Source organism: Macrobrachium rosenbergii, chromosome 41, assembly GCF_040412425.1.
Source record: "Macrobrachium rosenbergii isolate ZJJX-2024 chromosome 41, ASM4041242v1, whole genome shotgun sequence".
Lineage (NCBI taxonomy): Eukaryota > Metazoa > Arthropoda > Malacostraca > Decapoda > Palaemonidae > Macrobrachium > Macrobrachium rosenbergii.
The window spans coordinates 56272642-56296694 of NC_089781.1; the positions used below are offsets into that span (position 1 = coordinate 56272642).

At 35.5% G+C, this 24053-nt stretch overlaps 1 protein-coding gene across 1 annotated transcript in view; it reads right to left on the reverse strand.

The window, feature by feature from the left end:
* LOC136826867 (alpha-1-inhibitor 3-like) overlaps window positions 1-24053 on the reverse strand; it is a 132583-nt gene that overhangs the window by 94866 nt on the left and 13664 nt on the right. The window contains exons 2-5 of the mRNA XM_067084375.1: window positions 23362-23546; window positions 3250-3491; window positions 2629-2745; window positions 1742-1899 (exon numbers count right to left, since the gene is read on the reverse strand). Coding sequence (XP_066940476.1) covers window positions 1742-1899; window positions 2629-2745; window positions 3250-3491; window positions 23362-23546 — 702 coding nt within the window. The remainder of the gene's footprint in view (window positions 1-1741; window positions 1900-2628; window positions 2746-3249; window positions 3492-23361; window positions 23547-24053) is intronic.

The window sequence follows — 24053 nt, forward strand, 5'->3', positions numbered from 1 at the left end:
CAACTAAAGAGAGCAACTTTGATTTACACATATCTTGCCTAGAACAGTTATGTCCGATGTTCTTTTGTTATGACCATCCAAACTATGCTAGGTACACAACGATCTACTGTACATGCTTTCAATGCTCAATCTGAATAAATCTCACCCAGGAGCCAAGGAACTGCTGCACCATGGCATAAGTGTGAGTAGGTCAGGTGTTAGGTGTAGTAGAAATGCAGTGGACATCACAACAGAACAAACTATAAATCGCCATGCAAAATCAAGTGGAGACATAATAGGATTTGCTTTTGGGTTTAATTCATTATTTATTTTAGATGTCAAATGCACTTTTATTTCTTAAAGGAATACTTTAGTTTATTGTACCTGTATCACAAAATTTCTTAAAAACCCAGTAATATTTCGAATCCTCTCTTTTCTAATAAAAACCAAAGATTTATCAATTTAATTTCTTTTCTTGTTTTCCTTGGATTCTTTGGGCCAAAATCCTATGATTTAGTCTAATTTGTCTTTTGATGAGAAATGACATCAAATTACATGACCTATTCCTTGCCCACTTAGTTAAGCTAACACTTTTTGAAATTATTTGAAATTAGATTTTTAAAAATTATTTTAAAATTTTGGATGTAGCAGCCAAAATCTCGACATCTCAGAGTGCAGAAAATCATACTCTGAATCAACTGACTCTAAAGAAATAAAAAGGTAGAGTCTGCACAGATATATTGGTGGGGGGAGGGGGGAGGCAACTGGTCTATGCTCCAAATAGCAGATGGCTATACCCGAGAATAAACCGCCTCCTAAGCGGTGAAGATAATTTTTCTCATGGTATATATTTGCTTTAATTTTGGACAAAATATAACATATTATATATGAAATAGCATCTAAAAAACATGCTCTTTATGGATATTCTCTCTGTCACTTCACTAAAAGAAAGGAGAGCAAACTATAATAATATGCATTTTTCTTGAGAGTCAAAAATTTATATTTAAACCTAAATAACCTACTGACTCCTATTTTTTTTTTCGATGAAATAAACCATTTCATTCGATTCAGCGTATTTTAAAACCCATAGTTCCTTACCATTTTCATATATTGTTTTTTTTCTGTGCGTGACAAAAACTAACTTTTTTTATCCAATTTTTGTCCTGAATATTTTTCAATTTTTGGCTGTAGCAGCCAAAATCCAGAGTGCAGACAACCAGAATCTGAATCTACGGACTTTAAAGTATAGGAAAAATGTGGTCTGCAAAAATCCCTTTGGGAGCGGGGTGGGGGGGATTTCGGCTGCTGGCCCATGGTCTATAATCACAGATCTAAGGGAGATCCACTGCAGCGACTCATGGCAGATTCCCCCCAGCTTCAGCAAGGCCGGGGGGCGGGGCGGGGGAGGCGGACGAAGACAAATCCTTAAGCATCTGATGGTACATCTGATGTGGGGGAAAATTCTCAAGGCTCAGTACCCAGGAATAGAGCACAAAATAGTCATATAGTTAAGAAAGTTTCTATTGATGAGTGTCATATTTGACTCCGTCATAGATTTGAACTTTTCTGATTGGTACTGTATCTGAAATGAATTTACGCTTTTTGTTTTTTTTTTTACCGTTTGGACACTTATCCAGTACGGAGTTACTTGCTTGGCTAGGTAAAAGGAATACATAAAACATGGAACACGTAAAACTTCAGTTTACCTCTCCATTCTGAGCAAAATGTTTAATGTAGATAAATGTCTCAAAGAACCACTTACGTGGCGCAGACGCTAAACTTGAATGTTGCATCCGTAGACAAGACATAAGGAGGAGTCTTGATATTCACGTCGAACCTGGGAAGCACATATTCTCCAACTTTGAAGTTCTGCGTTTTGGAATTACCCTCACTTGTCTTCAATCGGATGTGGTAGAACCCCTTCAAACAGAACAACGGTTACATTAACAAAGTTGACCGATGGAAAGCTCGAAAGCAAAGCAGAAAAAAATGATCCAACTTTCCTTGCTCGTAATGAAACAGTCTCTCAGGGCAACTGTTTTTGTCCGATAGCAAACTGAGGCTACTGCTAGAAGGAGTGTCCTGTTAGATACCCTTAATAACTGACTTCGTTAAAGAGCTTAACAGGTTTTTAGTAACAAGAAAGAACATCCACTTAATAGTAAGATTTTTCTAGGCCAATAACAAACATTTGAGCTTATTTAGTGCTACAAGGTTATCAATGAATATTCGGGAAAACTACCACTTTTAGGAAAAACATCATTCTCGTAACTGACAGAACTTAAGTGATATGTAAATTACAGTTCACTCATTTAAGAGATACTATGAGTAAAAATAATCTGATCGCAAACTATTCACGTAACATATTTTAAAAACAAACCATGAATACTGAAGGTACTTATGAAAACTATCAATAACTTGTGCAAGACTGGTATTATCTACTTCCCTAACATTATTCTTATTAAGGAAATCATTACCAATTTTAGATTTCAGTTTCACCTCATTCGTGTCAGAAGTCATCTGTTAGAACTAATCATGTCCTTGAAGTTAGTAAATCTTAAATTAGTTGGTAAAGATGTTCAGTTTCGTTAAACCGGGTCACTTCTTCGTGCAAATCGAAGAAGTGACCCAGAAATGGCGCTGCTTTACCTCTTCCGGCTCATCAACAAGATCCATAGAAAGGTGAACGATGCCTTGCGAGTTGTCGACGTCCAGCCATTGAGCAATGCGTGTCTTGGAAGGAGTTTCAATCCAGACCTCTCGATACTGAAAGAGAAAGCAAAATCTGTCAAATTCTTATCTCTGAGGCATTTGAGAAGTTCCTTACCCCTCGCTTTACTTGGAATGAATTACAGATAAGGGTCAAGCAAATTGCATTTTTTATGTATAAGCCCAACCGCAAGGTCAAATACACTTTCGGGGCCACTGATGACCATCTTGTCCCTATAAAGGCACGGATGGAGCTGTTAAAACTGACGAAAAGGTTATCATTGGTTCACACAAGATCGAGAAAATAAGATAACACGATTTTGTAAATTCTTGTCTAGATTTGTCTTAGTGATTGACTTTTTTTATTAACAACGAGCACTGTAGTTATTTTACTGTATATAAATCCGTTCCACAAGACAGGATTACCATCATGAAAAAATCTTGAACAACCTGTGAGTCTAGTCTGATACACAACACGACAACAAAGCTGAAATATTAATGCACTGGGTGAAATCACATCGGAATATTCCAGACAATCACTGTGTTAACAGGAAAACTCACATTTTTCGTCGAAACATTTAAGATGGGACCAGTAACAGTTAGCAGCCTGAACTGCACCGTTTCCCCAGGCTGATATTGATGTTTGTCAGTTTGGATAAACACGCGCTCCGTTGACCTGGGCCGCAAGCGTACTTGACCAGAATGATCCAAATCCTTGCCACTCAAACTGCCGGTGACATTGATTCTTCCTTGATAGAAGTCGGAATCCGACACTTCAAGATCACGACAAAATTCTGCCTTTCCTGGAACGAAAAATACGAAGCTAAGTAAGACTTCATGTTCAGTAAATGCTTGGCCAGTTGTTTAGGAAAACACAGAAACAGATCCAAGAAATACCATATCTTCTGGTGAACTGGAACCCGAAGTATGATGAGAACAGTTTCCGAGAGTCATCTATCAGTTTTTAGCTCTATAGCCTACCCAATAGAGCTCATGAATTTAGTTATCTGTATAACATGTTTTAGAAATAACAGCACGAAGATATCAAATAAAAAGCTTGCATCACCCCTTATGTCTCTAATACGCAAACGCCTCCTGTCTTTTGTTACTGTTTTCTTTAATAGATAAACATTTAAACAAGTAAAATATGGTTTTAGTCGTCTTGTCGACGTTAGAACTAGACTCTTGCAATAAAAGCTTTTTAATCGTTGAAATTTATATTTTTTCCTTTTGATTCAATTATTACACATAATTCCTGAGGTCTATGTGAAGGCCCCGATTTCATTGTGATAGCTGTTACCTTTTGAGGCCTCGCCATTAATTAGTTCATTTTCTGTGTCCACTTGCTCAATTACATTACGTTCTGCACACTCATGTAATTCAACAACGTCTCTGCCAGCAACGTTTTCTTGATTGATAGTTTAGTGAGTGAATTTTTTGTTTTGTTTGCTTTGTCAAAGGCGGAGACTTGTGAATATTTAAACACTATACCATATTGTTATCAGTAATATGTCGTCAACATTATCATCGCATCCTACAAAGTGCTTCGCAAAGAGCCTCTGTGAAATTCTGCCATCCGGGTCTTCCCTTTGCTTCCACTTCCTAAAATCTCCACTCAACTCCAACCTCCCTTCTGATAGTTTCATCCAAGTAGGTCTACTGTAGGTCTTCCAACTCTCCTGTTGCCAAGGAGTCTAGATGACAATATCACGATCAAGAGGGAGGGGAGTAAGCTGTCTCTCTAGCCAGCCTTTGGAAAGTCTAGTGCCCTCACCCATCAAACAACATCGGTGACTTCTAAGTATTATACAGGGGTAGAAGTGGAAGTGTTGAAAGAATTGCTGAATGATGTTAATTATTAAACAAAATAATGTTCAGATCTGAATCAGAACGAGTCTAGTTTTCCCTCCAGAATTTGAAGTCATTTACTTAGATTGTTTGAATAGGTTGAATTATGGAAACATTTTCTGCCGCAGGTGAAATAAAATATTTTAGAATGTTGTGGCTTGTCATCACCGTAACTTACTACGTGTAAACCGTCAAAAAAGAGACCAGTTAATATTCCCTGATGAAAACAGGCAAATGTTCTCAAAACGAACCAACATGGAAATGTAGATCATTATCTAATAAAACTATGTAAAGATGAAAGTATTAAAAAAAAAGTAAGAGAGGACACTAAAATAATGCAAGTGATATGATGCCCCTGAATTCACTGATTAGATTTAAAAAGCTTAATGACTTACAAATGACTTGAAAGTTGTACTCCCAAGCACGAACCGGATGTTACTGAATTCAGGCGTGACTAGTTCTTGCATATTCGCCCTTGTGCTCTGGAATCTGGTTTTTAAATGACAAGAGGTGCTACAGTCGCCACTACTGTACTTGATTTAGTGGGTTTTCTATATTTTGAAAAATCACGGACAGTACAGAGTGTGATAAGAGGATAAGTAAACGGACTTCTGGACCACTACTCTCAAATCCATATTTCAAATTCCAATCATTTAGTAACAACAAGGACTGTACGTGGAATTTTTGGTACGTTACTATTGAAGAAGTTGTAATGAAGTACTAAACAATTCAGAAGATGCCAAACATTATTATATATATATATATATATATATATATATATATATATATATATATATATATATATATATATATATATATATTATATGTATATATATACTGTATATATAAGTGCTATATACTTCTGTGAAATTTAAAAAGTAATACAGCAAAGAGAGAGAGAGAGAGAGAGAGAGAGAGAGAGAGAGAGAGAGAGAGAGAGAGAGAGAGAGAGAGAGAGAAGTAAATACGTATAAATCTATATTATAAATAACATAAATTCTATATTATAAATAACACAACATACATGTATAGATAAACACACAAATATATATATATTATATAGACACACATATATATATGTATATATACATATACATATATATATATATATATATATATATATATATATATATATATATATATATATATATATATATATATATATATATATATATATATAAACTATCAAGCAGTTTGTCCCTTCATCAAACAGTTGGACCTCTTCCACAGAAAACCCCACACGGCAAAACCCCCACACGACCAAAAACCCACACGAATAATGAAAGTGCGGATAGTTAATAAATATATATATATATATATATATATATATATATATATATATATATATATATATATATATATATATATATATATATATATATATATATATATATAGAGAGAGAGAGAGAGAGAGAGAGAGAGAGCGACAAATTAGTAAATTACCTATTGTTATTCGATAAGTTATGTACAGTGGTTACAAGGAAAGCTTTCACTGTTTTCGTCTGTTAACTAGCAAACTATCAACAAATTTGTATTGACAATACTCCTTTGCTAGTTATTTACAATTATTACAAAATGACTTTTTTTTTCTTAAGACGGAGCTTTAGTTTGAGTGGAAATAATTTTTTCTGTACTCCTTTGCTCATCATGGAAGTCATCCGTAATAATAAGGGTGGAGAGAAACTGTGCTATAAAGGTTATATGTATACTAAAAAAATCCACCAGTGCTACTACGATGAGGTGGGAATGTTCCAGAAGATCAGCGTTTGGATGTAATGGAAAAATAACAACAAATTTAGCAATATCGGACGTCATTTCAATTATTGAACATAATCATGCGGGAGATGAAGGATCAGTGGAAGCAGCAAAAGTGCATACAACCCTCTATCAACAGGCCAAATCAACTAGAGGAAATACTAGTCGCATTGTAGCGGATTCGTTGGAGAGTATGACTCAGGACGGAAGAATTGCCATGGAAAATATAAATACAGTTAAAAGATATGTTCAAAGAAAACGCCAAGAAGGACGCCCTAAAGATCCCGAATCGTTGAAGGACTTGAAGATTTTAGGTGAATGGACTATGACACGAGGAGAAAATTCTGTGCCTTTTCTTCTTCATGATAATGGTGCTGAAGCCAATAATCGAATCATTATATTTGCAACAAGAGATGCGATGGACCATTTAGCTCAGGCACATACAGTACCTGGTATATGGATGGAACCTTTGCATCGGCTCCTGTGTTATTTGAACAGCTATTTGTTATTAGAGCTCCTCTCGGTGATTCAGCAATAAGCTGTGTGTATGGTTTCCTTTCCGGCAGATCACAGGAAATCTATCAAGAATTTCTTACAACAGTCCTAGATAAAGGAGAGGAACTAGGGTTACATATGAATCCCGATACTACTATGACCGATTTTGAAAAATCACTTTTGAATGCTATAGAAAATGTACTGGGACCTCAAATCCATACGAAAACATGTTTTACCATTTAACACAGAATACATGGCGGAAACTACAAAGCATAGGACTGAACAGTATCTACAAGGAAGATGAATCTACAAGACATTTTTATGGTATGATTGACGGACTTGCTTTTCTTCCATCTGATAGAATCATAGATGGCATGAATTTCCTTAAATTGAACTGCCTAGCCATCTTGAACCTCTGTTGGCATATTTTGATTCGACGTATGTGACAGGTACTAAGCGTCGTGCAAGACAAATTCCACCATTGTTTCCTCCTGAAAAATGGAGCGTGTATGAAGCAACAGTTAGTGGCGAAGACCGTACAAATAACCAGTGTGAAACTTGGAACAATACTTTTAAATACCTGGTTGGTTATAGTCATCCCACAGTTTGGGTTGCAATTGAAGCTCTGAACAAAGATGCACTGATGGTTCAAACTTGCTTGGATAAGAATGCCATCGGAGAACCTCTTCGTAAGAAAATTAAGAGAGAAACTGTAAAATTGCAATCGCGATTGCAAAACCTTTGTTTTGATTTTAGTAATGGTAAGAAGGACATCGAAGAATTTCTTAATGGTGTAGCAAAAAATATAAGAATATATAAATTCTGACTTCCTATATGATTTGTGTAATAAATATTACGAAACTGTACATTTTTACTTTATAATCTTATCTTCTTTAATAAACGATTAAAAAAAAAAAACTATATATACACTAGTCATTTCAGTAAGCTCCTTCTAGAAAATATATGGGTGTTTTTGTCGGTGGGGGTTTTGTTGGTGGGGGTTTTGTCGTAGGGAGGTTTTGTCATATGGGCGTTTTGTCATATGGGGTTTTTGTTGTATGGGGGTTTTGTCGGTGGAGGTTTTGTCGGTGGGGGTTTTGTCATGTGGGGGTTTTGTCGCCTCCCCCAAAGCCACCTCACCCGTTTTACATCCGTAACATAGCAGAGAAAGAAATAAAATTCATTTCAACTGTTTTGACTACCAGAACTGTGGGTTTCCACTCGCCCCTTCATAAACTCTCTCCTTCATTCCCCAAAATGGTTAAGCCTAACCCTTCTCTCTGTCCAAATGACTGCCTAAGGCCTTGTTTTCCAGGTGACCATTGTACTCCTTGGCGTCAAGCAGCGACAAGGGAGGAGCCAAAAAAAAAAAGAGAAAGTCATCTCTGCCGCTATGTTAACCCTCCACAAGGTTGACTGCTGCCATGTGGCCTATATAGAAAACGTGGCAAAGATTGACCTTTGCGCCACCTATGTTGGATGCAATGAGTAATCTCCGATGATTATTTATAGATGATGCAACAGAAATCGAGAGAGAGAAGCACTCAGAACACCACCCAGGACAGATGTCCTTAACCTTGCCTGACCTTCGAACTTTCCACGTGTTCGACAATGAGGTTTGAACCAGTATACTTTGTAGTGGCATCTTAATTCCCTCTTCCATCACCAGCCCCCTATCGAACAAAGACACTGTCAGCTTGACGAAGGTAATGTACCGGAATAAGAAACCTGTTATTTCTCTGTCTGATTTTCATTTAGTTTCCATTATGCAATCGCCTTCAGTAATTTGTGTTGGAGCATTCAGTGTTAACACAAATATGCATTTAGTGTTGAACTGAGTTATTTGGCACCATCTGTGCATTTTCCTCAGTTCCCTTTGAGCGTCTTATTATTCTTGCAACTAATCGTCTTGCATACATTGCAGATAGGCCTCTACTGTGGAATTACTCATCTCTATCCATGTGCAGTCTCCCTTCTACCCCCACAGCGATGTTTCCTGTTATGAAGACATCATCGGCATAGCATATTTATTCTATGTAGGATTCATTCATTTAGCAGGCCCTTATTATTACCTGCTCAGTAATTTGTCATTCTTCTGATCTGTGTTTGTTATGTAAATATAATTAGTTAAGAGGACCCTTGAGTTTTACATAATTTTCCTCACATGAAAAGGCCCTAAGCCACAGATTTCCCCTTGTTTGTCTATGAATTGTCCTAATATTGAGTCAGATGTGTAAAAACTATAAGGAACTCCCAGCATTCTTCCGTTGCCATCTTAATCAAGTATCCTCGGACATCCGTAGTAATATATATATATATATATATATATATATATATATATATATATATATATATATATATATATATATATATATGTACATATACTGTATACTGTACATGTGTATGTATGTACAGTATCAATATGTATGTATGTATATATATATATATATATATATATATATATATATATATATATATATATATATATATATATATATATGTATATATATGTATATATATTATATATATGTATATACATATATATACTAGTGTATATATATATATATATATATTATATATATATATATATATATATATATATATATATATATATATATATATAATATATATACATATATACAGTATATATATATTATATATACATATATACATATATATATATATATATATCATATATATATATATATATATATATACATCATACATATATATATATATATATATATATATATATATATATATATATATATATATATATATATATATGACTAAGAAGAAAACAGAAAACGTATAACATAATCATCCCTTGCCTTCACTTGAGGGCATTTGCCTATTTGCCTTTAATTACTAATGGTAAAAGATGTTGCAATCCGTTTTTTCGCCTTCCACTGGTCATAGTCTTACTTTATATTCTTCGTCACATTTTGATTCCTGTAATAACAGTAATGAAACCCACGATTTCATGAATATCATCATCATCATCATCATCGTCATCATCATCATCATCATCGCCGCCTCCAACTCCATGTCCCGCTGACGAGCCTCTGTGAACTTTCCCCGCTGATGTCTTTCCTGTGGTTTATCTTCCACAAATCTCTATTCATCTCCAGCTTCCGTTCGCACGCTCTTGTCCGTGTAAGACTGGGTTTCCCAACTCTTCTGTTGGCCACAGGAGCCCCAACTGACACTTTATCCTACTAACTGACTCTGAAAGTTCTACTTGAAATTGATTGCGGTAATACAGATCGCGCTAGATTTGTTATTCTGAGTGTCGTGTCACATTCAGTGTGTTTGATTTCAAATCTTACTTAACCTGCTCATTGTTTGGTTGGCCTTTTTCAGTCTCACTAAATTCTAACACAAGCAAACTAGCGCAGGATATCAGAGTTTCTAAATATTTGAGAGATTCAACCTCACTCATCATTTCTCCATCAAATGTAATTTTATCACTTTTGTGCATACTCTGCCTTCATCTCTTCTGTTTTTCTGAAATTTATTGCGAGTCCCACCGTCCTAAATATATGATGCATTTTGTTAAGAAAGTTTATTCTATCTTTCAGTTTTTCCGATTAAAACAGCATGGTCTCCGTATTCCGAAAAATCTCTGTAGTTACTCCATCTCTCCCATATCTGGACATATTTTTCATTACGAAATTTATGAAGAGTGCAAACAACAAAGGTACAATAGTATTTGTACTGAAAATTCACGTGACAACACCCCATTAACATTAACTTTACAAATGCTTCGTTCATCAGTACTTTTAATTACCATTATATTTTTAACAGGAATGCCATTGTGGCACACAGCACCAATTAGTTTGTCGATGCTGTCAAAAAAGCTATCAGTGGGGACTTGTAAATTCCGTAGTATACACACACACACACACACACACACACACACACACACACACACACACATATATATATATATATATATATATATATATATATATATATATATATATAATTCGTGAAGGCGTGTGTTACTTTGAGCATATTTGGGCTTTTGCAGGTGATATTTCTTCGTCTGTTAAAAATAGGAATTCTAGTGCCCTCCGTCAGCGTGACATCACTGGAGGATAAATAAATAGTTAAAACAAGTTACGAATGATTATTAAGAGCAGGACTCAAGTTCATACGATGGTGTATTGGAAATTGAGTTTGTATTTCCTACTCATAGAGATGGTTAGCTATCAAAAACTAGGCGATTAGCCTAACCAAAAATCGGTGTCATTTCAAATTTAGCGTAGTTAAAGACTACTCTTTTGAGTTCAGATTAAATGCAGTTTTCTTTTATTTTAATGAAGTGGATTTTGTAATAGCATTTCATTCAAACTACAATTTTTTATGACGTTGAACAGTCGTAATTAACCCTTAATGGTCACCCTAGCGTAAGATTTTTAGAATTTGTATCAGTGTTTAGCTGCCTGTTCAAGGAATTCTGTATTTCGTTACTTAGATTCCATTTCCTGCCTTCAGAAGATTTACACTAAATCTTGTTTCACGTTCACAGAGCTTTCACTATAAACATCCTAACAGGGAGTTTTCTTAACATAATAACTGATAATCAAAACAATGCAAGATGCTCACGCTGACATATGCAAACAGAAGCTAGGTTCTACGTAAAGATTTCGATTAAATATTTCATTGCATTTCCAACATGTTTTCCCTTTACTTGTTATAGATTTTACACACACACACACACACATATATATATATATATATATATATATATATATATATATATATATATATATATATATATATATATTGGGGGAAAAACTTCCATATATATATATAGTTATCAAAACTTCTACAAACTTGTCCTTTAATATCCAATTCGCTTCACCTCGAGACCTGAAATAATATATTTTCATATATGTTACCGAAATATTATATGTAATATATTTTTATAGTTGATAATATAGTACGCCGTCTCGTAGCTCAATAACCAACGAAGGACAGGAACTCAGGACTTGACTACAGGGACGCATTAACCCAATCGGCCACAAGAGAGGTCATGAATCACGGTGATGTGATAAAAAGTCATATATATATATATATATATATATATATATATATATATATATATATATATATATAGAGAGAGAGAGAGAGAGAGAGAGAGAGAGAGAGAGAGAGAGAGTTGCCATAACTGATTTCCTTCACGGCTTCTTTTCAGATCCTTAAACAAATTGCTAACAGAGAAAATGACTCCACCAACACCTATATTTACTGTACCGAAACTAAAGATGTACGCAAGTTTCCCTTTCGTTCATGATGATACTTTCAGGAGAAAATGCACATCCATTATTCGAAAGGGGTTTCCTACTTTGAATCTGAAAATTATTCTAAAAAATTCCTTAACAATTGGGTTCCTGTTCAGAGTTAAAGATCGACTCAGTCCTCTGCTTTCGTCCAGCGTCGTATACAAATACTGTACACTTGGACGAGATGTAATCACGGGATATACGTGGGATGCACGAAGAGGCTGTTGAAGGTCCGCATAGATCCCCACAAGGGCGTAATCCATAGAACTGGTAACAGGTTATCTAATCCCCAACAATCAACTATACATAACCATTCAAAATTATGTCAGACTTATATTGACAGCAAGGATTTTTCCATCTTAGCCCAAGTGCAGAACAACAACGACTTGACCTTTTTAGAATCTATAAAAATCAAAAAGACTGCACTGTCGTTAAACAATCAATCGTCCTCTGTACAATTGCTTATAGCCTAGCTTAGGCAACTGGTTTTCCTCACTTTGTCTTTGTGTTTAAGTCAGTCTTACTCTTTCTTTCATATAGGTAGGCTATTTTAAGATTTAAGTGAACTCCCTTTATTTTTAATGTGTTTGTCTATGAGTATATTGTTTAGTTTTAAGTGTTTTTACTTCGTGAAGAGCTGTTGTCATAGCATATCATCACAAAATATTTTTAGATACTAATGTTCCAAAATATAATATGTTATAGCCTTGAAAATGCGACTTCGGATGCGTCGCGAAACGTCGGCATTAATAATGTGTTAAAGGATGAGGGTGCCTTTCTATTCTACTCACTTCCTTCGTAACATATATATATATTGCCATATATATATATATATATATATATATATATATATATATATATATATATATATATATATATATATGTATAGTTGATTGTTGGGGATTAGACAACCTGTTACCAGTTCTATGGATTACGCCCTTGTGGGGATCTATGCGTACCTTCAACAGCCTCTTCGTGCATCCTACGTATATCCCATGATTACATCTCGTATTTGCATAAGACAATGCATATATTGCATATGATATATATAAATATATATATATATATATATATATATATATATATATATATATATATATATATATATACATATACACACACACACTTGTGCATATGTATATATATAATTTATATATATATATATATATATATATATATATATATATATATATATATATATATATATATATATATATATATATATATATATATATATATATATGCATAAGTATATAATCTTGGCCCAAGCACTGCATTCAACACAGTTGCTATTTAGACGAATTTATACCCTGTAATATTAAAGCAAGCATATACTGAATAAACAGTTGACTGTTCTTCTTTTTGACAACATTAAATTTCTTAATCTTACCGTGATGTCTTCTTACTTTAAAATTGTGCCATTCATCCGCTTTGCTACTAAAAAAATATATGGCGTTCATTCAGTGCCTTCGATTTAGGGTATGGAACGGAGGTCTAAAAGAGGTGATTAGGCTACGGTCTATACAAGCTACAAAATCTAGAAAACCAGTGCTGACTTTCCTTTGCCTGTACCAAACTCATGAATGATGTCACTGAATTCAGTGATCCCATAACTGTCAGTACCTAGAATGATGAGTCATTCGAGCCATCCTGATTCCTAATTGAAGCAAAAATATAGCAACAGCATAACGCCAAGTGAGATGGAGCTAGGAAAATCGCAGTTCTCTAAGAGATAGAGCCCTATTACACACCGGATAATCCGGCCCTTTCAAGATTACCCGCGGACTTTGCGATTTCCGGAGATAAAATATGACAGGGGATGCATCTGTTTTCGAGCTTACAGTATATGTATATATATATATATATATATATATATATATATATATATATATTATATATATATATATATATTTGACACACCTACTATCTAATAAGATAATAATAGTTATTCGTTAACAACTGTGAATTAACAAAGACAATGCTGTTATTCTTGGCAGCTTGCATGTGTATATGTATGCATGTATGGTACTTGGTGAATGCATGCTTTTCTCGCGTTGGACGTGACAGATTAAAGAAAATGTGTAGAGATTTAGGAATGAATCTCTTCGACAAAGCTTCGTGTTGCCTATTTAATGCACATGGCTCTTGTTATGCTTGTTGAGGCTTAAATGCGCTTTTCGGATTACCTCTTGGTAATTTGTCAATGAGGAAAACAGTCGTTCTTTGAAGGTGTCGAGTGAAATCCATCGGGAAACGTTTAGACATTCCAGTATCTTTCGATTACCTTTTAAATGCATTATAAGCAGCCAGTCTCGTCTGCAAATAGAGGAAGACGACAAACCACCTCTTTGAGGATTTGCAGCATATCCATTTATCCTCTTCAGGCATGAAAGAATGGGGTCAGGTATGCTACTGCTTATGCCTTAGAATCATAGAGGCACTACAGGGCGCATATCTAAGGCTTTGTCCACTCCACGCCCACTACTTGTGCTTCAAAACTCCAAGGGGAGGTTTGTCTTAATGACCTTATAAATATTACCTGTAAAAATGGAAAATATCGAGAGCTTGTCATGTGAAGTTTACCGGAAGGTAGAAGGGTACCGCGCAGGTGACAACTTGTCGTTCAGATTTTAAGTTTTGGAAAAATTAGTAAAGCAGGGATGAATGCGTACTGGCTAAAACTGGAAGGCGACAGGCGTTTGTGGCGCAAGTGCTCTTCAAAAACGCTTATGTGAGCCTTTTTTTGTTTTATTGTTTCTGAAATCTTGAACCAGCTTAGGACTGTCGGGCGCAGAGGGATTCCGTCCTAGTGAACTGTAGAACTAATGAAAAAGGAAAGGCAGATCTTGATGTCACGGTTCCAAGAATTCAGTGGCATTTTTCTTACACCCGAATGCTCTTAATAAATGATATAACTGTTCAACGGCTTTATTTAGTGCCTTGGCGTCGTTGTTCATATTGAATTCATTTTCTGATAGGTCCCGGGCAGCCTACACTAGGCTGCCTTGACATCAAAGAGTCGGGTCACGACTCGCCTTGACTCTCCTTGAATCGTCTAACACGCTTCACATTAATTTGAATGCATTTTTTGCAAAGATATTTACATGGACGAATCGAGTCAAAGCTAGTCACGGGTGAGGCTGTACCTATTTTTCATCAGTCATAGCGAGTCAGAAGTGCTTTGAGCGTCATGCAGATCGAGCTCTTGATATGTTTGGTTCGAGAGAGGCCTTCTCTATATGGTCCCAGTGATCGCAACCACCGGGATCGCACAGTGGCAGCTGCTCGGTGGAAGAAGTTAGTGCTGAAATGAAAATGAAATGAAAACACACCCCACAATTCTACACTTTGTGCCGTCAGGAAGCAACAGGTACTGGATCTTTTAAAGAAGCTACGAATACTGTCGACACTTGTGAGGTTCTCAGTAGTCAGGCCGACTCTTGCCATATCAAGAAAACTAGTCACCAAAAACGTTGCAGACGACACTGCAGACGAAATGAGTATGCGTTTGCAAGACTAACTGAAAAGGTCAAGAGAACAAACGCGCTCTACAGATGACAGCGATCAAGATCGTCTGTTTCTGTCAAGCCTGTTACCGATGATGAAACAACTGTCGTCCGTTGACAACATTGACATCAAGATGGAAATGCATGAAGCTTTTCGGAGGAAGATGTTTAAACTGTGGTTACTCGACAGAGCAGCTCCCTTCAAATGCAGCATCGCCATATACCTCTAATGAAAGTGATAATTACTCGGAATATTCTAATCTCTAAGGAGGGAACCTAAAATTTCAATTTTCCTAACTTTTTTCTTTCCTGTACCCAGAAGAAAAAATGAATGCTTGTAATTGATCATCTGACATTTCATGCTTCCTAATTTGTATGCCTAAAACTTTCCAGCAGGAATAAGAAAATCTGTGTTCATTTATTTCTTATTCACTACTGACCTTCTCATAAACTTAAATGAAACGCTTCTTGACACCTTCAATAACGTGCATTTTCCATTCTTTCTTCAGCTGCAATTTCACGACAGTAATGACTGTTCATTTTCCTTATGGAAGATCCAGTCAGTTCCACCAGCTTTTTTTCAATTTTCCGTCTTCATCCTGAAGTAATTAGAGAATTTTTTTGGAGTTCCCAAAATCATGTCTTTTGATGTTAAATAAGTTCATGCACCCGGATTCGAATTCTCTTGCATTTGCGGTTCCGAATCTGTAACAAAGCAGATAATTCAGCAAGAGAATATACATCCACACTCGCCAAAATTTGACTGGTACTGAGTGCTGATAGACAATTGCACTCCGACTGACTGATTCAGAGTGAATGGAATGAGTCAGTCTGACTCGCGTTAGCGACTCGATTTGTTCGGTGTAAACGCAGCCTTACTGTATTGTACAGTACATGGCCTCAGTCAGGGAAGGCGATTTTTGTCAGCTTCATCTCATTTTATAACAATAACTTGGTCTCGCCGCCGTAAAGGTTAGACCGGGAGCGGGTTTTTGTTAGCCTCATGCTACGAGGCATACTTCAGGATGACAACTTACAAGCTCATTTTTTAGACATTTCTTCTTTTGCTCAAATGGTTGACGAAAGTAACTACGCAATCACAATGGCTTCCGATACTTGGTATAGGAGTGATTGCTAGGTCCAGGCATGGAATTTAAAATTTAATGGGGAAAAAGTTGGTAAACTGCTCATTCAAGATATTTTTATCTTCAGAAAAGAGTAAATGTATTCCTTTCCTGCACCTAAAAAGACTATATTTTCAATTTCTTTTTTCGTGGCCTCAGTTGCCATTATGATTCAGTAAAGGTTCAGGTTAACAGCAATTTTTTTTAGACCTTGAAAATTCTAACGAGGCTATCTCGAAAAATTTATTGAATACTGCAAATTGCTGGCTACGCCAGTTTTAATAAAAATGTCTTGATAACTAAACTAGTGAATATATGAAAGTGAAAATGTTGGTTTTCTGTATGCGGTAAATTTGTATTCTGTCGTGTCTCGAATTATCAAAACTCCAAGAGAAGGATTTTTGTTTTTTTGTTTCCCATTCAACTCTGAATTTGATGCTGGGCACTAATGCATTTCATTTTACAAGCAAATCGTTGAAATTAACCCATATATCATCTCAGAATGTTAGGTTATCATCAACATATCTCATCCACAACATGCCTTTAGGTTTTATGACATTTATTGTTATAGTTTAAAAATATTTCATACATAGATTAACTGAAACAGGACTTAAAGGGCTGCCCATGCTGCACCCGAATTATTATTTGTAGAAGGACTCCAAATGAAAAGAGGTCGTTTGCTACACATAGTTCCACTAGCTTTACTATTTTATCTGGGGCTAGTGGGAAATTATCTATACAGGAGGCTAATTTTTCTCTCAAAAGCTGTAGAACGTCTTTCACTGGTACTTTTGTGAATAGGAAATCTACATCTAAACTGAAAAGTTTTATGTTTTGAAGTGGTATATGCTCTTCTTTGAATTTGTGACAGAAATCTTCAGAATGCTTTTTGTGACTGGGGGAAAATATGCCTAAGAATGGGTCAAGGAGGCCTGCTCATCACTTAGAAATTTTGTAATTGAAAGCTCCGGCACATGAGACGATAGGTCTCAATGGTAGATTATCTTTATGAGTATTAGGAAGGCCATGAAAGTCAGCAGTTTTGGGTTAATGACTAAATTTCTCCAGTAGTTCAATGTTCCTTTTGTCTTTACCAATTAATCTTACTTTTTGGGAAATCTCTATAGGGACGTTTTGGAGTTTTTTTTTTTCTTGTTAATTTGCCATATGTGCTTGTATTGCTAAGGAGTTGGTTGATTTTGTTAAGGTAAAAGTCTGTGTCCATAATCACGATTTTGCCGTCTTTGTCGGATCTGCTTATTACGGCGTCTAATTTTTGTAGCGAGCGGATGGTTCTCATAAATCTACGAGGAACAGGATATTTCTTGTTAAGGTCTGCTATTGCGTTCAGTAATGCGCCTTTTAAACATATCTCCACCAGGCTGTAATTTCTATCGGCTATAAATTTGTCAAAAGCAACTATAAAATCTAGGGTGTTTTTCGGGTCTGGCATGAGGGCAAAGGATAAACCGAGGTTTAAGACTAAGTGTTGATTTACGGCAAGGCGGGTGTTGAATAAATTAAAAACTTTATCTTGTTACTCAAGATTGTTTCTTGCGCTGTTATTTATTAAATCATTCAGCTTCCGGGAAAGTCTATCGGAATGTGTCTTGCTATTGTAGGCAGCAATGTCAGAAGCGATGTTCTTACGTGAGAGAGGGAAGGGTCCGACTGAAGAGTCCATCTCCCGAATCCGCACATTTTCGGAAGGACTTGCTCTTTGAGACATTCTTTTAAGAAGTATTTTTCATTTTTTCAGCCGGTGTAGTCTGCTCAGTTCTTTTTCAGACTTGCGAAAAAAGGGCCTGACTTCTCGATGAAGGCGAAAAAAGTAGGAAGACGATTGAATTCCATAATGGGCCAAAATGACTAAGATATTTTCTGTTAAAACAGAATTCCATCTAATAAAAGGAGCCCATAAAAACACCAAAAGGGTAGAATTTATATCGTTATATTTCGAAGACAATTGTCTTTCTCAACGGACAGGTAATGGATTAGGAAGTAGAGAAAAGTTTTATTTATACAGTTGAAGGAAAGTTCCAGAAGTCGGCCGCTATGAAAAATGAATTTGAACTAATCTGTAAGCAGCTGTCATCTTTAAAGTACCCCGATCATATGAATGAGAAAGCTATCAATAAAGCAAACATCATTTTCCACCGACCCCCTCAAAACATGACCAAAGAGACGCAGCAATAAAATCAAAATCCAACAACTGGACGGCATTAAGACGCTGACAAAGACACTTGGAAACTCCAACCCTTCTGTTTTTACCTACACAAATACCCTAGCCAAATCCCTAATTAACGTCCAACAAAAGCCAGTCCCCAAAGACACAGTAGTATACGAAACCTTGACTGTGACCAATCTTACGTCGGATTTTAACCACTTAAATGTCATAGAATAAAGTGGAATATGTCACGTATAATTTATAGCAGCAATTGTCTGTTCAAAAGCCAGATGGTAGAATCAGCACTGATTAAACAAAGAAATACGATGAGCCTGGGATTCAAATCTGACCGATAAAAACTTTCTCCAACCAGTGTGTAAGAAGATTAAGAAGAAGCTGTCAACAGGACTGACGTAGCGGCCGACTTCTGGAACTTTCCTTTAACTGTATAAATAAAACTTTTCTCTACTTCCTAATCCATTACCTGTCCGTTGAGGAATATAGCTGTCTCCAAAATAGAACGCTATAAATTCTACTCTTTAGGTGTTTTTATAGGTTCCTTTCATTTCATATATATATAATATATATATATATATATATATATATATATATATATATATATATATATATATATATATATATATATATATATATATATATATATATATATATATATATATATATATATATATAAGTGTGTGTGTGTGCCTGTTGCAATATTCTATATTTTATACATATAACCAGCATTTGAATGAAATAACAAAATAACAGACAACTACTTTTCATTCAAGGCTTGTCTTTTGTGACAGATTAGAGACATATCTGAACGAAATGAGGAGGAAGTAAGCGGGCAATTTCCTTGGACGAGTTAAAAGAGGGTGGGGTTGCAAGGGTTGACAGAGACCTTGAACTCGAGGTCGAGAGCAACAACACTTCCCTCGACCCTGATTTTCATTATGCTCCAAGACAGTGAATTTGGTGCGCTTAACGCAATGAAGTATACGAAATAAACATTTCATAAATGAAAAAGTAAAGAAAATATGCGTGAGTTCGATAGGAAGCTTAGAAGGAAAATATAAGGGATACATTTATGAAAAGTCATTGACGCATTGTTCTATGAAGCATTGGAGGATATTCGACGTAAAGGGAAAAGTTAAAGGAATATATTCATAAATAGTTTCTATATATTTGTGTGAGATGAAATAACAACTTTCCTCTCTGTTGCAGGTCGCTCCTCGTCAGTTGTTGGAGTGCAAAAGACTCTCCCAGAAGAAGGAGAGGAAGAGGACCCTTTGGAAGACTCTGAAGGTAGTTCTTTGCCTCAGGCACCAGGGGCTGTTTCGCTCCTTGTCGTGAGGGCAAAGATTCACCGATACCCAGCATCCCAGAGAAGAGTAAATTCTGCACCTATCATTTCATTGAATATATTCACAATTCCATTCAGGCTTTTATAACTCCATTTCAGTTCATGTGTTGTTCGTAGTGCATACGTTTCGCATATGTATTCAATATTTCACATTCACAAGTATATTTTATGGATATAATTTGCTAAAGATTAATACGTACGTGCATACATACATACATGCATGCATATACATATGTATGCATATATATATATATATGTATATATATGTATATGTATATTACATACACACACACACACACACACACATATATATATATATATATATATATATATATATATATATATATATATATATATATATAAAAAGATAAAACCCACGAAGGAAAGGGGAACACTGGAGTGCTGCGAGGCCTTTCGACTGTCTGTCGTCCTTCACTTAGCAGACTGAAGAAATATAAAGGTAAGTTTACAAAGAAAGCTTATATAAATGACAGATGGGGATTACAAAGGAAAAAAAATGTATCTGGAATCCAACACAATTAAAGAATTAGTAGAACTGCCAAAACAGGGTTAAATATTTAAGAGGTTTTGCAAAGGATTATGAGCAACCGTTCAGAAGCAGGGACAGGACAATTAAAAGATTATACAAGGGGTGACTGACCACCAAAAAATATTAGTACAACAAAATAATTCTCTCTTTTTTGTAAACAATAACAATTTTTGCAAGATGAACATTTTTAAAAATAAAAAATTATATTAAACATACGAATACTTAGAAAATATATATAAGGTAACTAATTTGTAATGAATTCAGTGCCATAAAGTTAAAACGCCACATAGCAGCCGCAAAGCAAGAGGAGAAGGAAAAATTTAAGGAATTAGAAAAAGCCAGAATTTCTGTCAATCATTCTATCCCGGCTAAATGGAAGGACTCGCTGCGACAAGAAATTTATGGAAATCGTCGTAGGACTACAGATGCCCTAACAAGGACACTATACAGAAAACTAAAAAATCTTATTGATAGCAGTGACTGGACTAATAGTGCACGCAATGACTGTGTTATAAATTTATTAAGTAAACAAATAAGTGAAAATGTTGCGAGTGCACTCGGATACGGTTTATCCTTCTTTGTATCTAATAGACCCTCTGCTTTAACGATTGCGTCGTCCCTGTGTATATTTGAACAATATTGTGATCTTCCTCAAAATCATGTTGACATAATTAAAGGTATTGTTTATGGAGCTGCGAATGTTAGGCATGAAAGTTATTTCCCTGCTAGCTGTAAGAAAAGTTTGACCGATCTTAAAAAAGACAATACAATCCACATCACAAAAGCTGATAAATCGAATAGCATTGTAATTTTAAATAAAGCTGACTACATGTCACGTATGCAAGCCCTACTGCATGATGATACGACTTACAAAAAACTAACAACAAATTCTCTTGATCAAGTCATAAAAAATTTCAACAGCACAGTGAAAAAAATCCTTAAAGATAAAAAAGAACTAATAGGTCACTTGTCAGTAAAATTTCCTTCGTTACCTTACTTGTTCGGATTAGTAAAAACACACAAAGAAAATAATCCTATGCGGCCTATTATCAGTACTGTTGACTCAATATCATATAAACTTTCTAAATATATTACCAAGCTCTTGTCCCCGTTACTTGGAAGTATCTCCGATTCTCACGTATATAATTGTCTAGATTCAGTTGAGAAATTAAACAAAATTTTTGGCCCACTGATTGATTCGTTAGTTTGATGTTTGTTCTCTTTTTACTAAAGTCCGTATAGAATCTATTTTAGAGTATCTTAGTAATGAACTAATCTATCATGAATTACTTCTACCTGTAAGTCATATTATTTCACTCGCTAGGTTGTGCATTTGTGATTGTAAGTTTATATTCAATGGTGAACTTTACCAACAAATATTTGGTATGACAATGGGCAACCCTTTATCCCCACTCCTCTCAAACTTGTATATGAAATTCTTTGAAAAACGATATTTACCTAATATCATTTATACTCCTTTAAAGTGGCATAGACACGGTCGACCTCACCGCGTAACAACTTCTCGCTGCTGGGAGAAAGAGCGCTGGTGAACTGGTACAATACATGTACGAAATGCCGGGGTCTAAGCGATGTCAGGCAGGGCAGCCAATCGGGACTACAACGTCTACCCCAAAACCAAATCAAAGTCCTTCAAAAGAAGGCATCACGGCGACCCCATATAAAAATGGGAACAAGCTGGGAAGAAGAAGAAGAAGAAAATATGTTGTCGTGCGCTTGGTACATTCCATTCTTCTGATATAACACACCTGCAGTAGTCTTCGAATACTACCAGACGATTCAGGGAGGGTAAAAAACATGACAGTATCCTGAATCTCGTTCTGAGGCAAAAATAAATAAATAAATCAATCAATAAATAAAAAATAAATGAAATAAAAGCGAAATCATTGTTAAATGCATCGCTTGCAATAACGGGTCTTAAACAACCTCTTTCATGTGAATGGTCTTATGCATGTATTAAAATCCATTCAATGTTTTTCATATTTTTAGAGAATATTTATGTTGCTCCAATTCTAATGCTATATCTTTGCATATCTGGATTATTTGAAATACATTAAAATTAAAGCAGTGGACTTTATAATGACTTCTGTTTCTGTCTGTTTCTCTTTCATTATTTATTTAACTAACTCTCTACGCACCTAACAAATTACCAGAAAAGAAGAGATTGAATTAAAGGGGACTTCTTCTACTTATTCAATAGTGCATCCTTTCTTGAAACGCACACGCACACGCACACACACACACCAACAGCGGCAGAATTTTTTGAAAGCAGATGAAATTTAATAATCTATCTTATTTTTTTTAGTTTAAGTGCTGCATTTCTTCAGTTCTTAGAAAAAAAGAGAATTGTTATTGATAAACAAACCTTCCCCTCAAATGCTGTTGCTAGAAAGCCTGATGTCTGATTATTGTGGACTCAGTGCATAGATTCACAAACAGGGTATTTGATCTCACTGAGCACATCTTTTAACGCCTGTTCACGTTAGTTGATGGATGTCCTATAGAAAGCCACAGAATCCGCTTTCACACTTTGGTGGTCATTTTATGACTTACCGGCGGGAACGTGAATATTTTCCTTGATGATTGGGGGATTGATCGCTGTGTCGCTGATGCTTCTGTAATCCTCTCCGAAACTGACGTCAATGCTTCCCTCTGGGGCATCAGGGTCCGTCACAAAAATGCAGAACTGAGTCTTACTTCCCACTGTCACCTCTCTCGGCGTTGTTATCAGGTAGCCTCTGCAAAATATGGGAAGCAAATAAGATGATTTTTTTAGTCGTAACAAATGTTTAGATTAAAAAAGAAAAGCAATGTAACAACTATGAACGCTACATCGGAAGAGCAAATCATCAACAACGGCTAGAGTCCGGATCGAGCAAGGCTAACTGCAACTGGGCTGGAGAACATAGGCAAACCAAACAATTCCAGAGACGAGGCAGTTTCCTGAAAGTGACGACAGTCACAGACGTAGGTTTTGTAAGATTTATTTGACCTTCAGTTAATTGCTGTGAGTGAACATTTCCCCCCCAAAAAAATGTTTCTTACACTGATGAGTTTGAACTAATCAAAACTTGTTTTCTAGACAAGCTTGCCACCTGCTGAAATAATATAAAAATAATAATATCACTATATATACACACATATATATGTATGTATATATATATATATATATATATATATATATATATATATATATATATATATGTGTGTGTGTGTGTATGTATATATGTGTGTGTGTGTGCTTG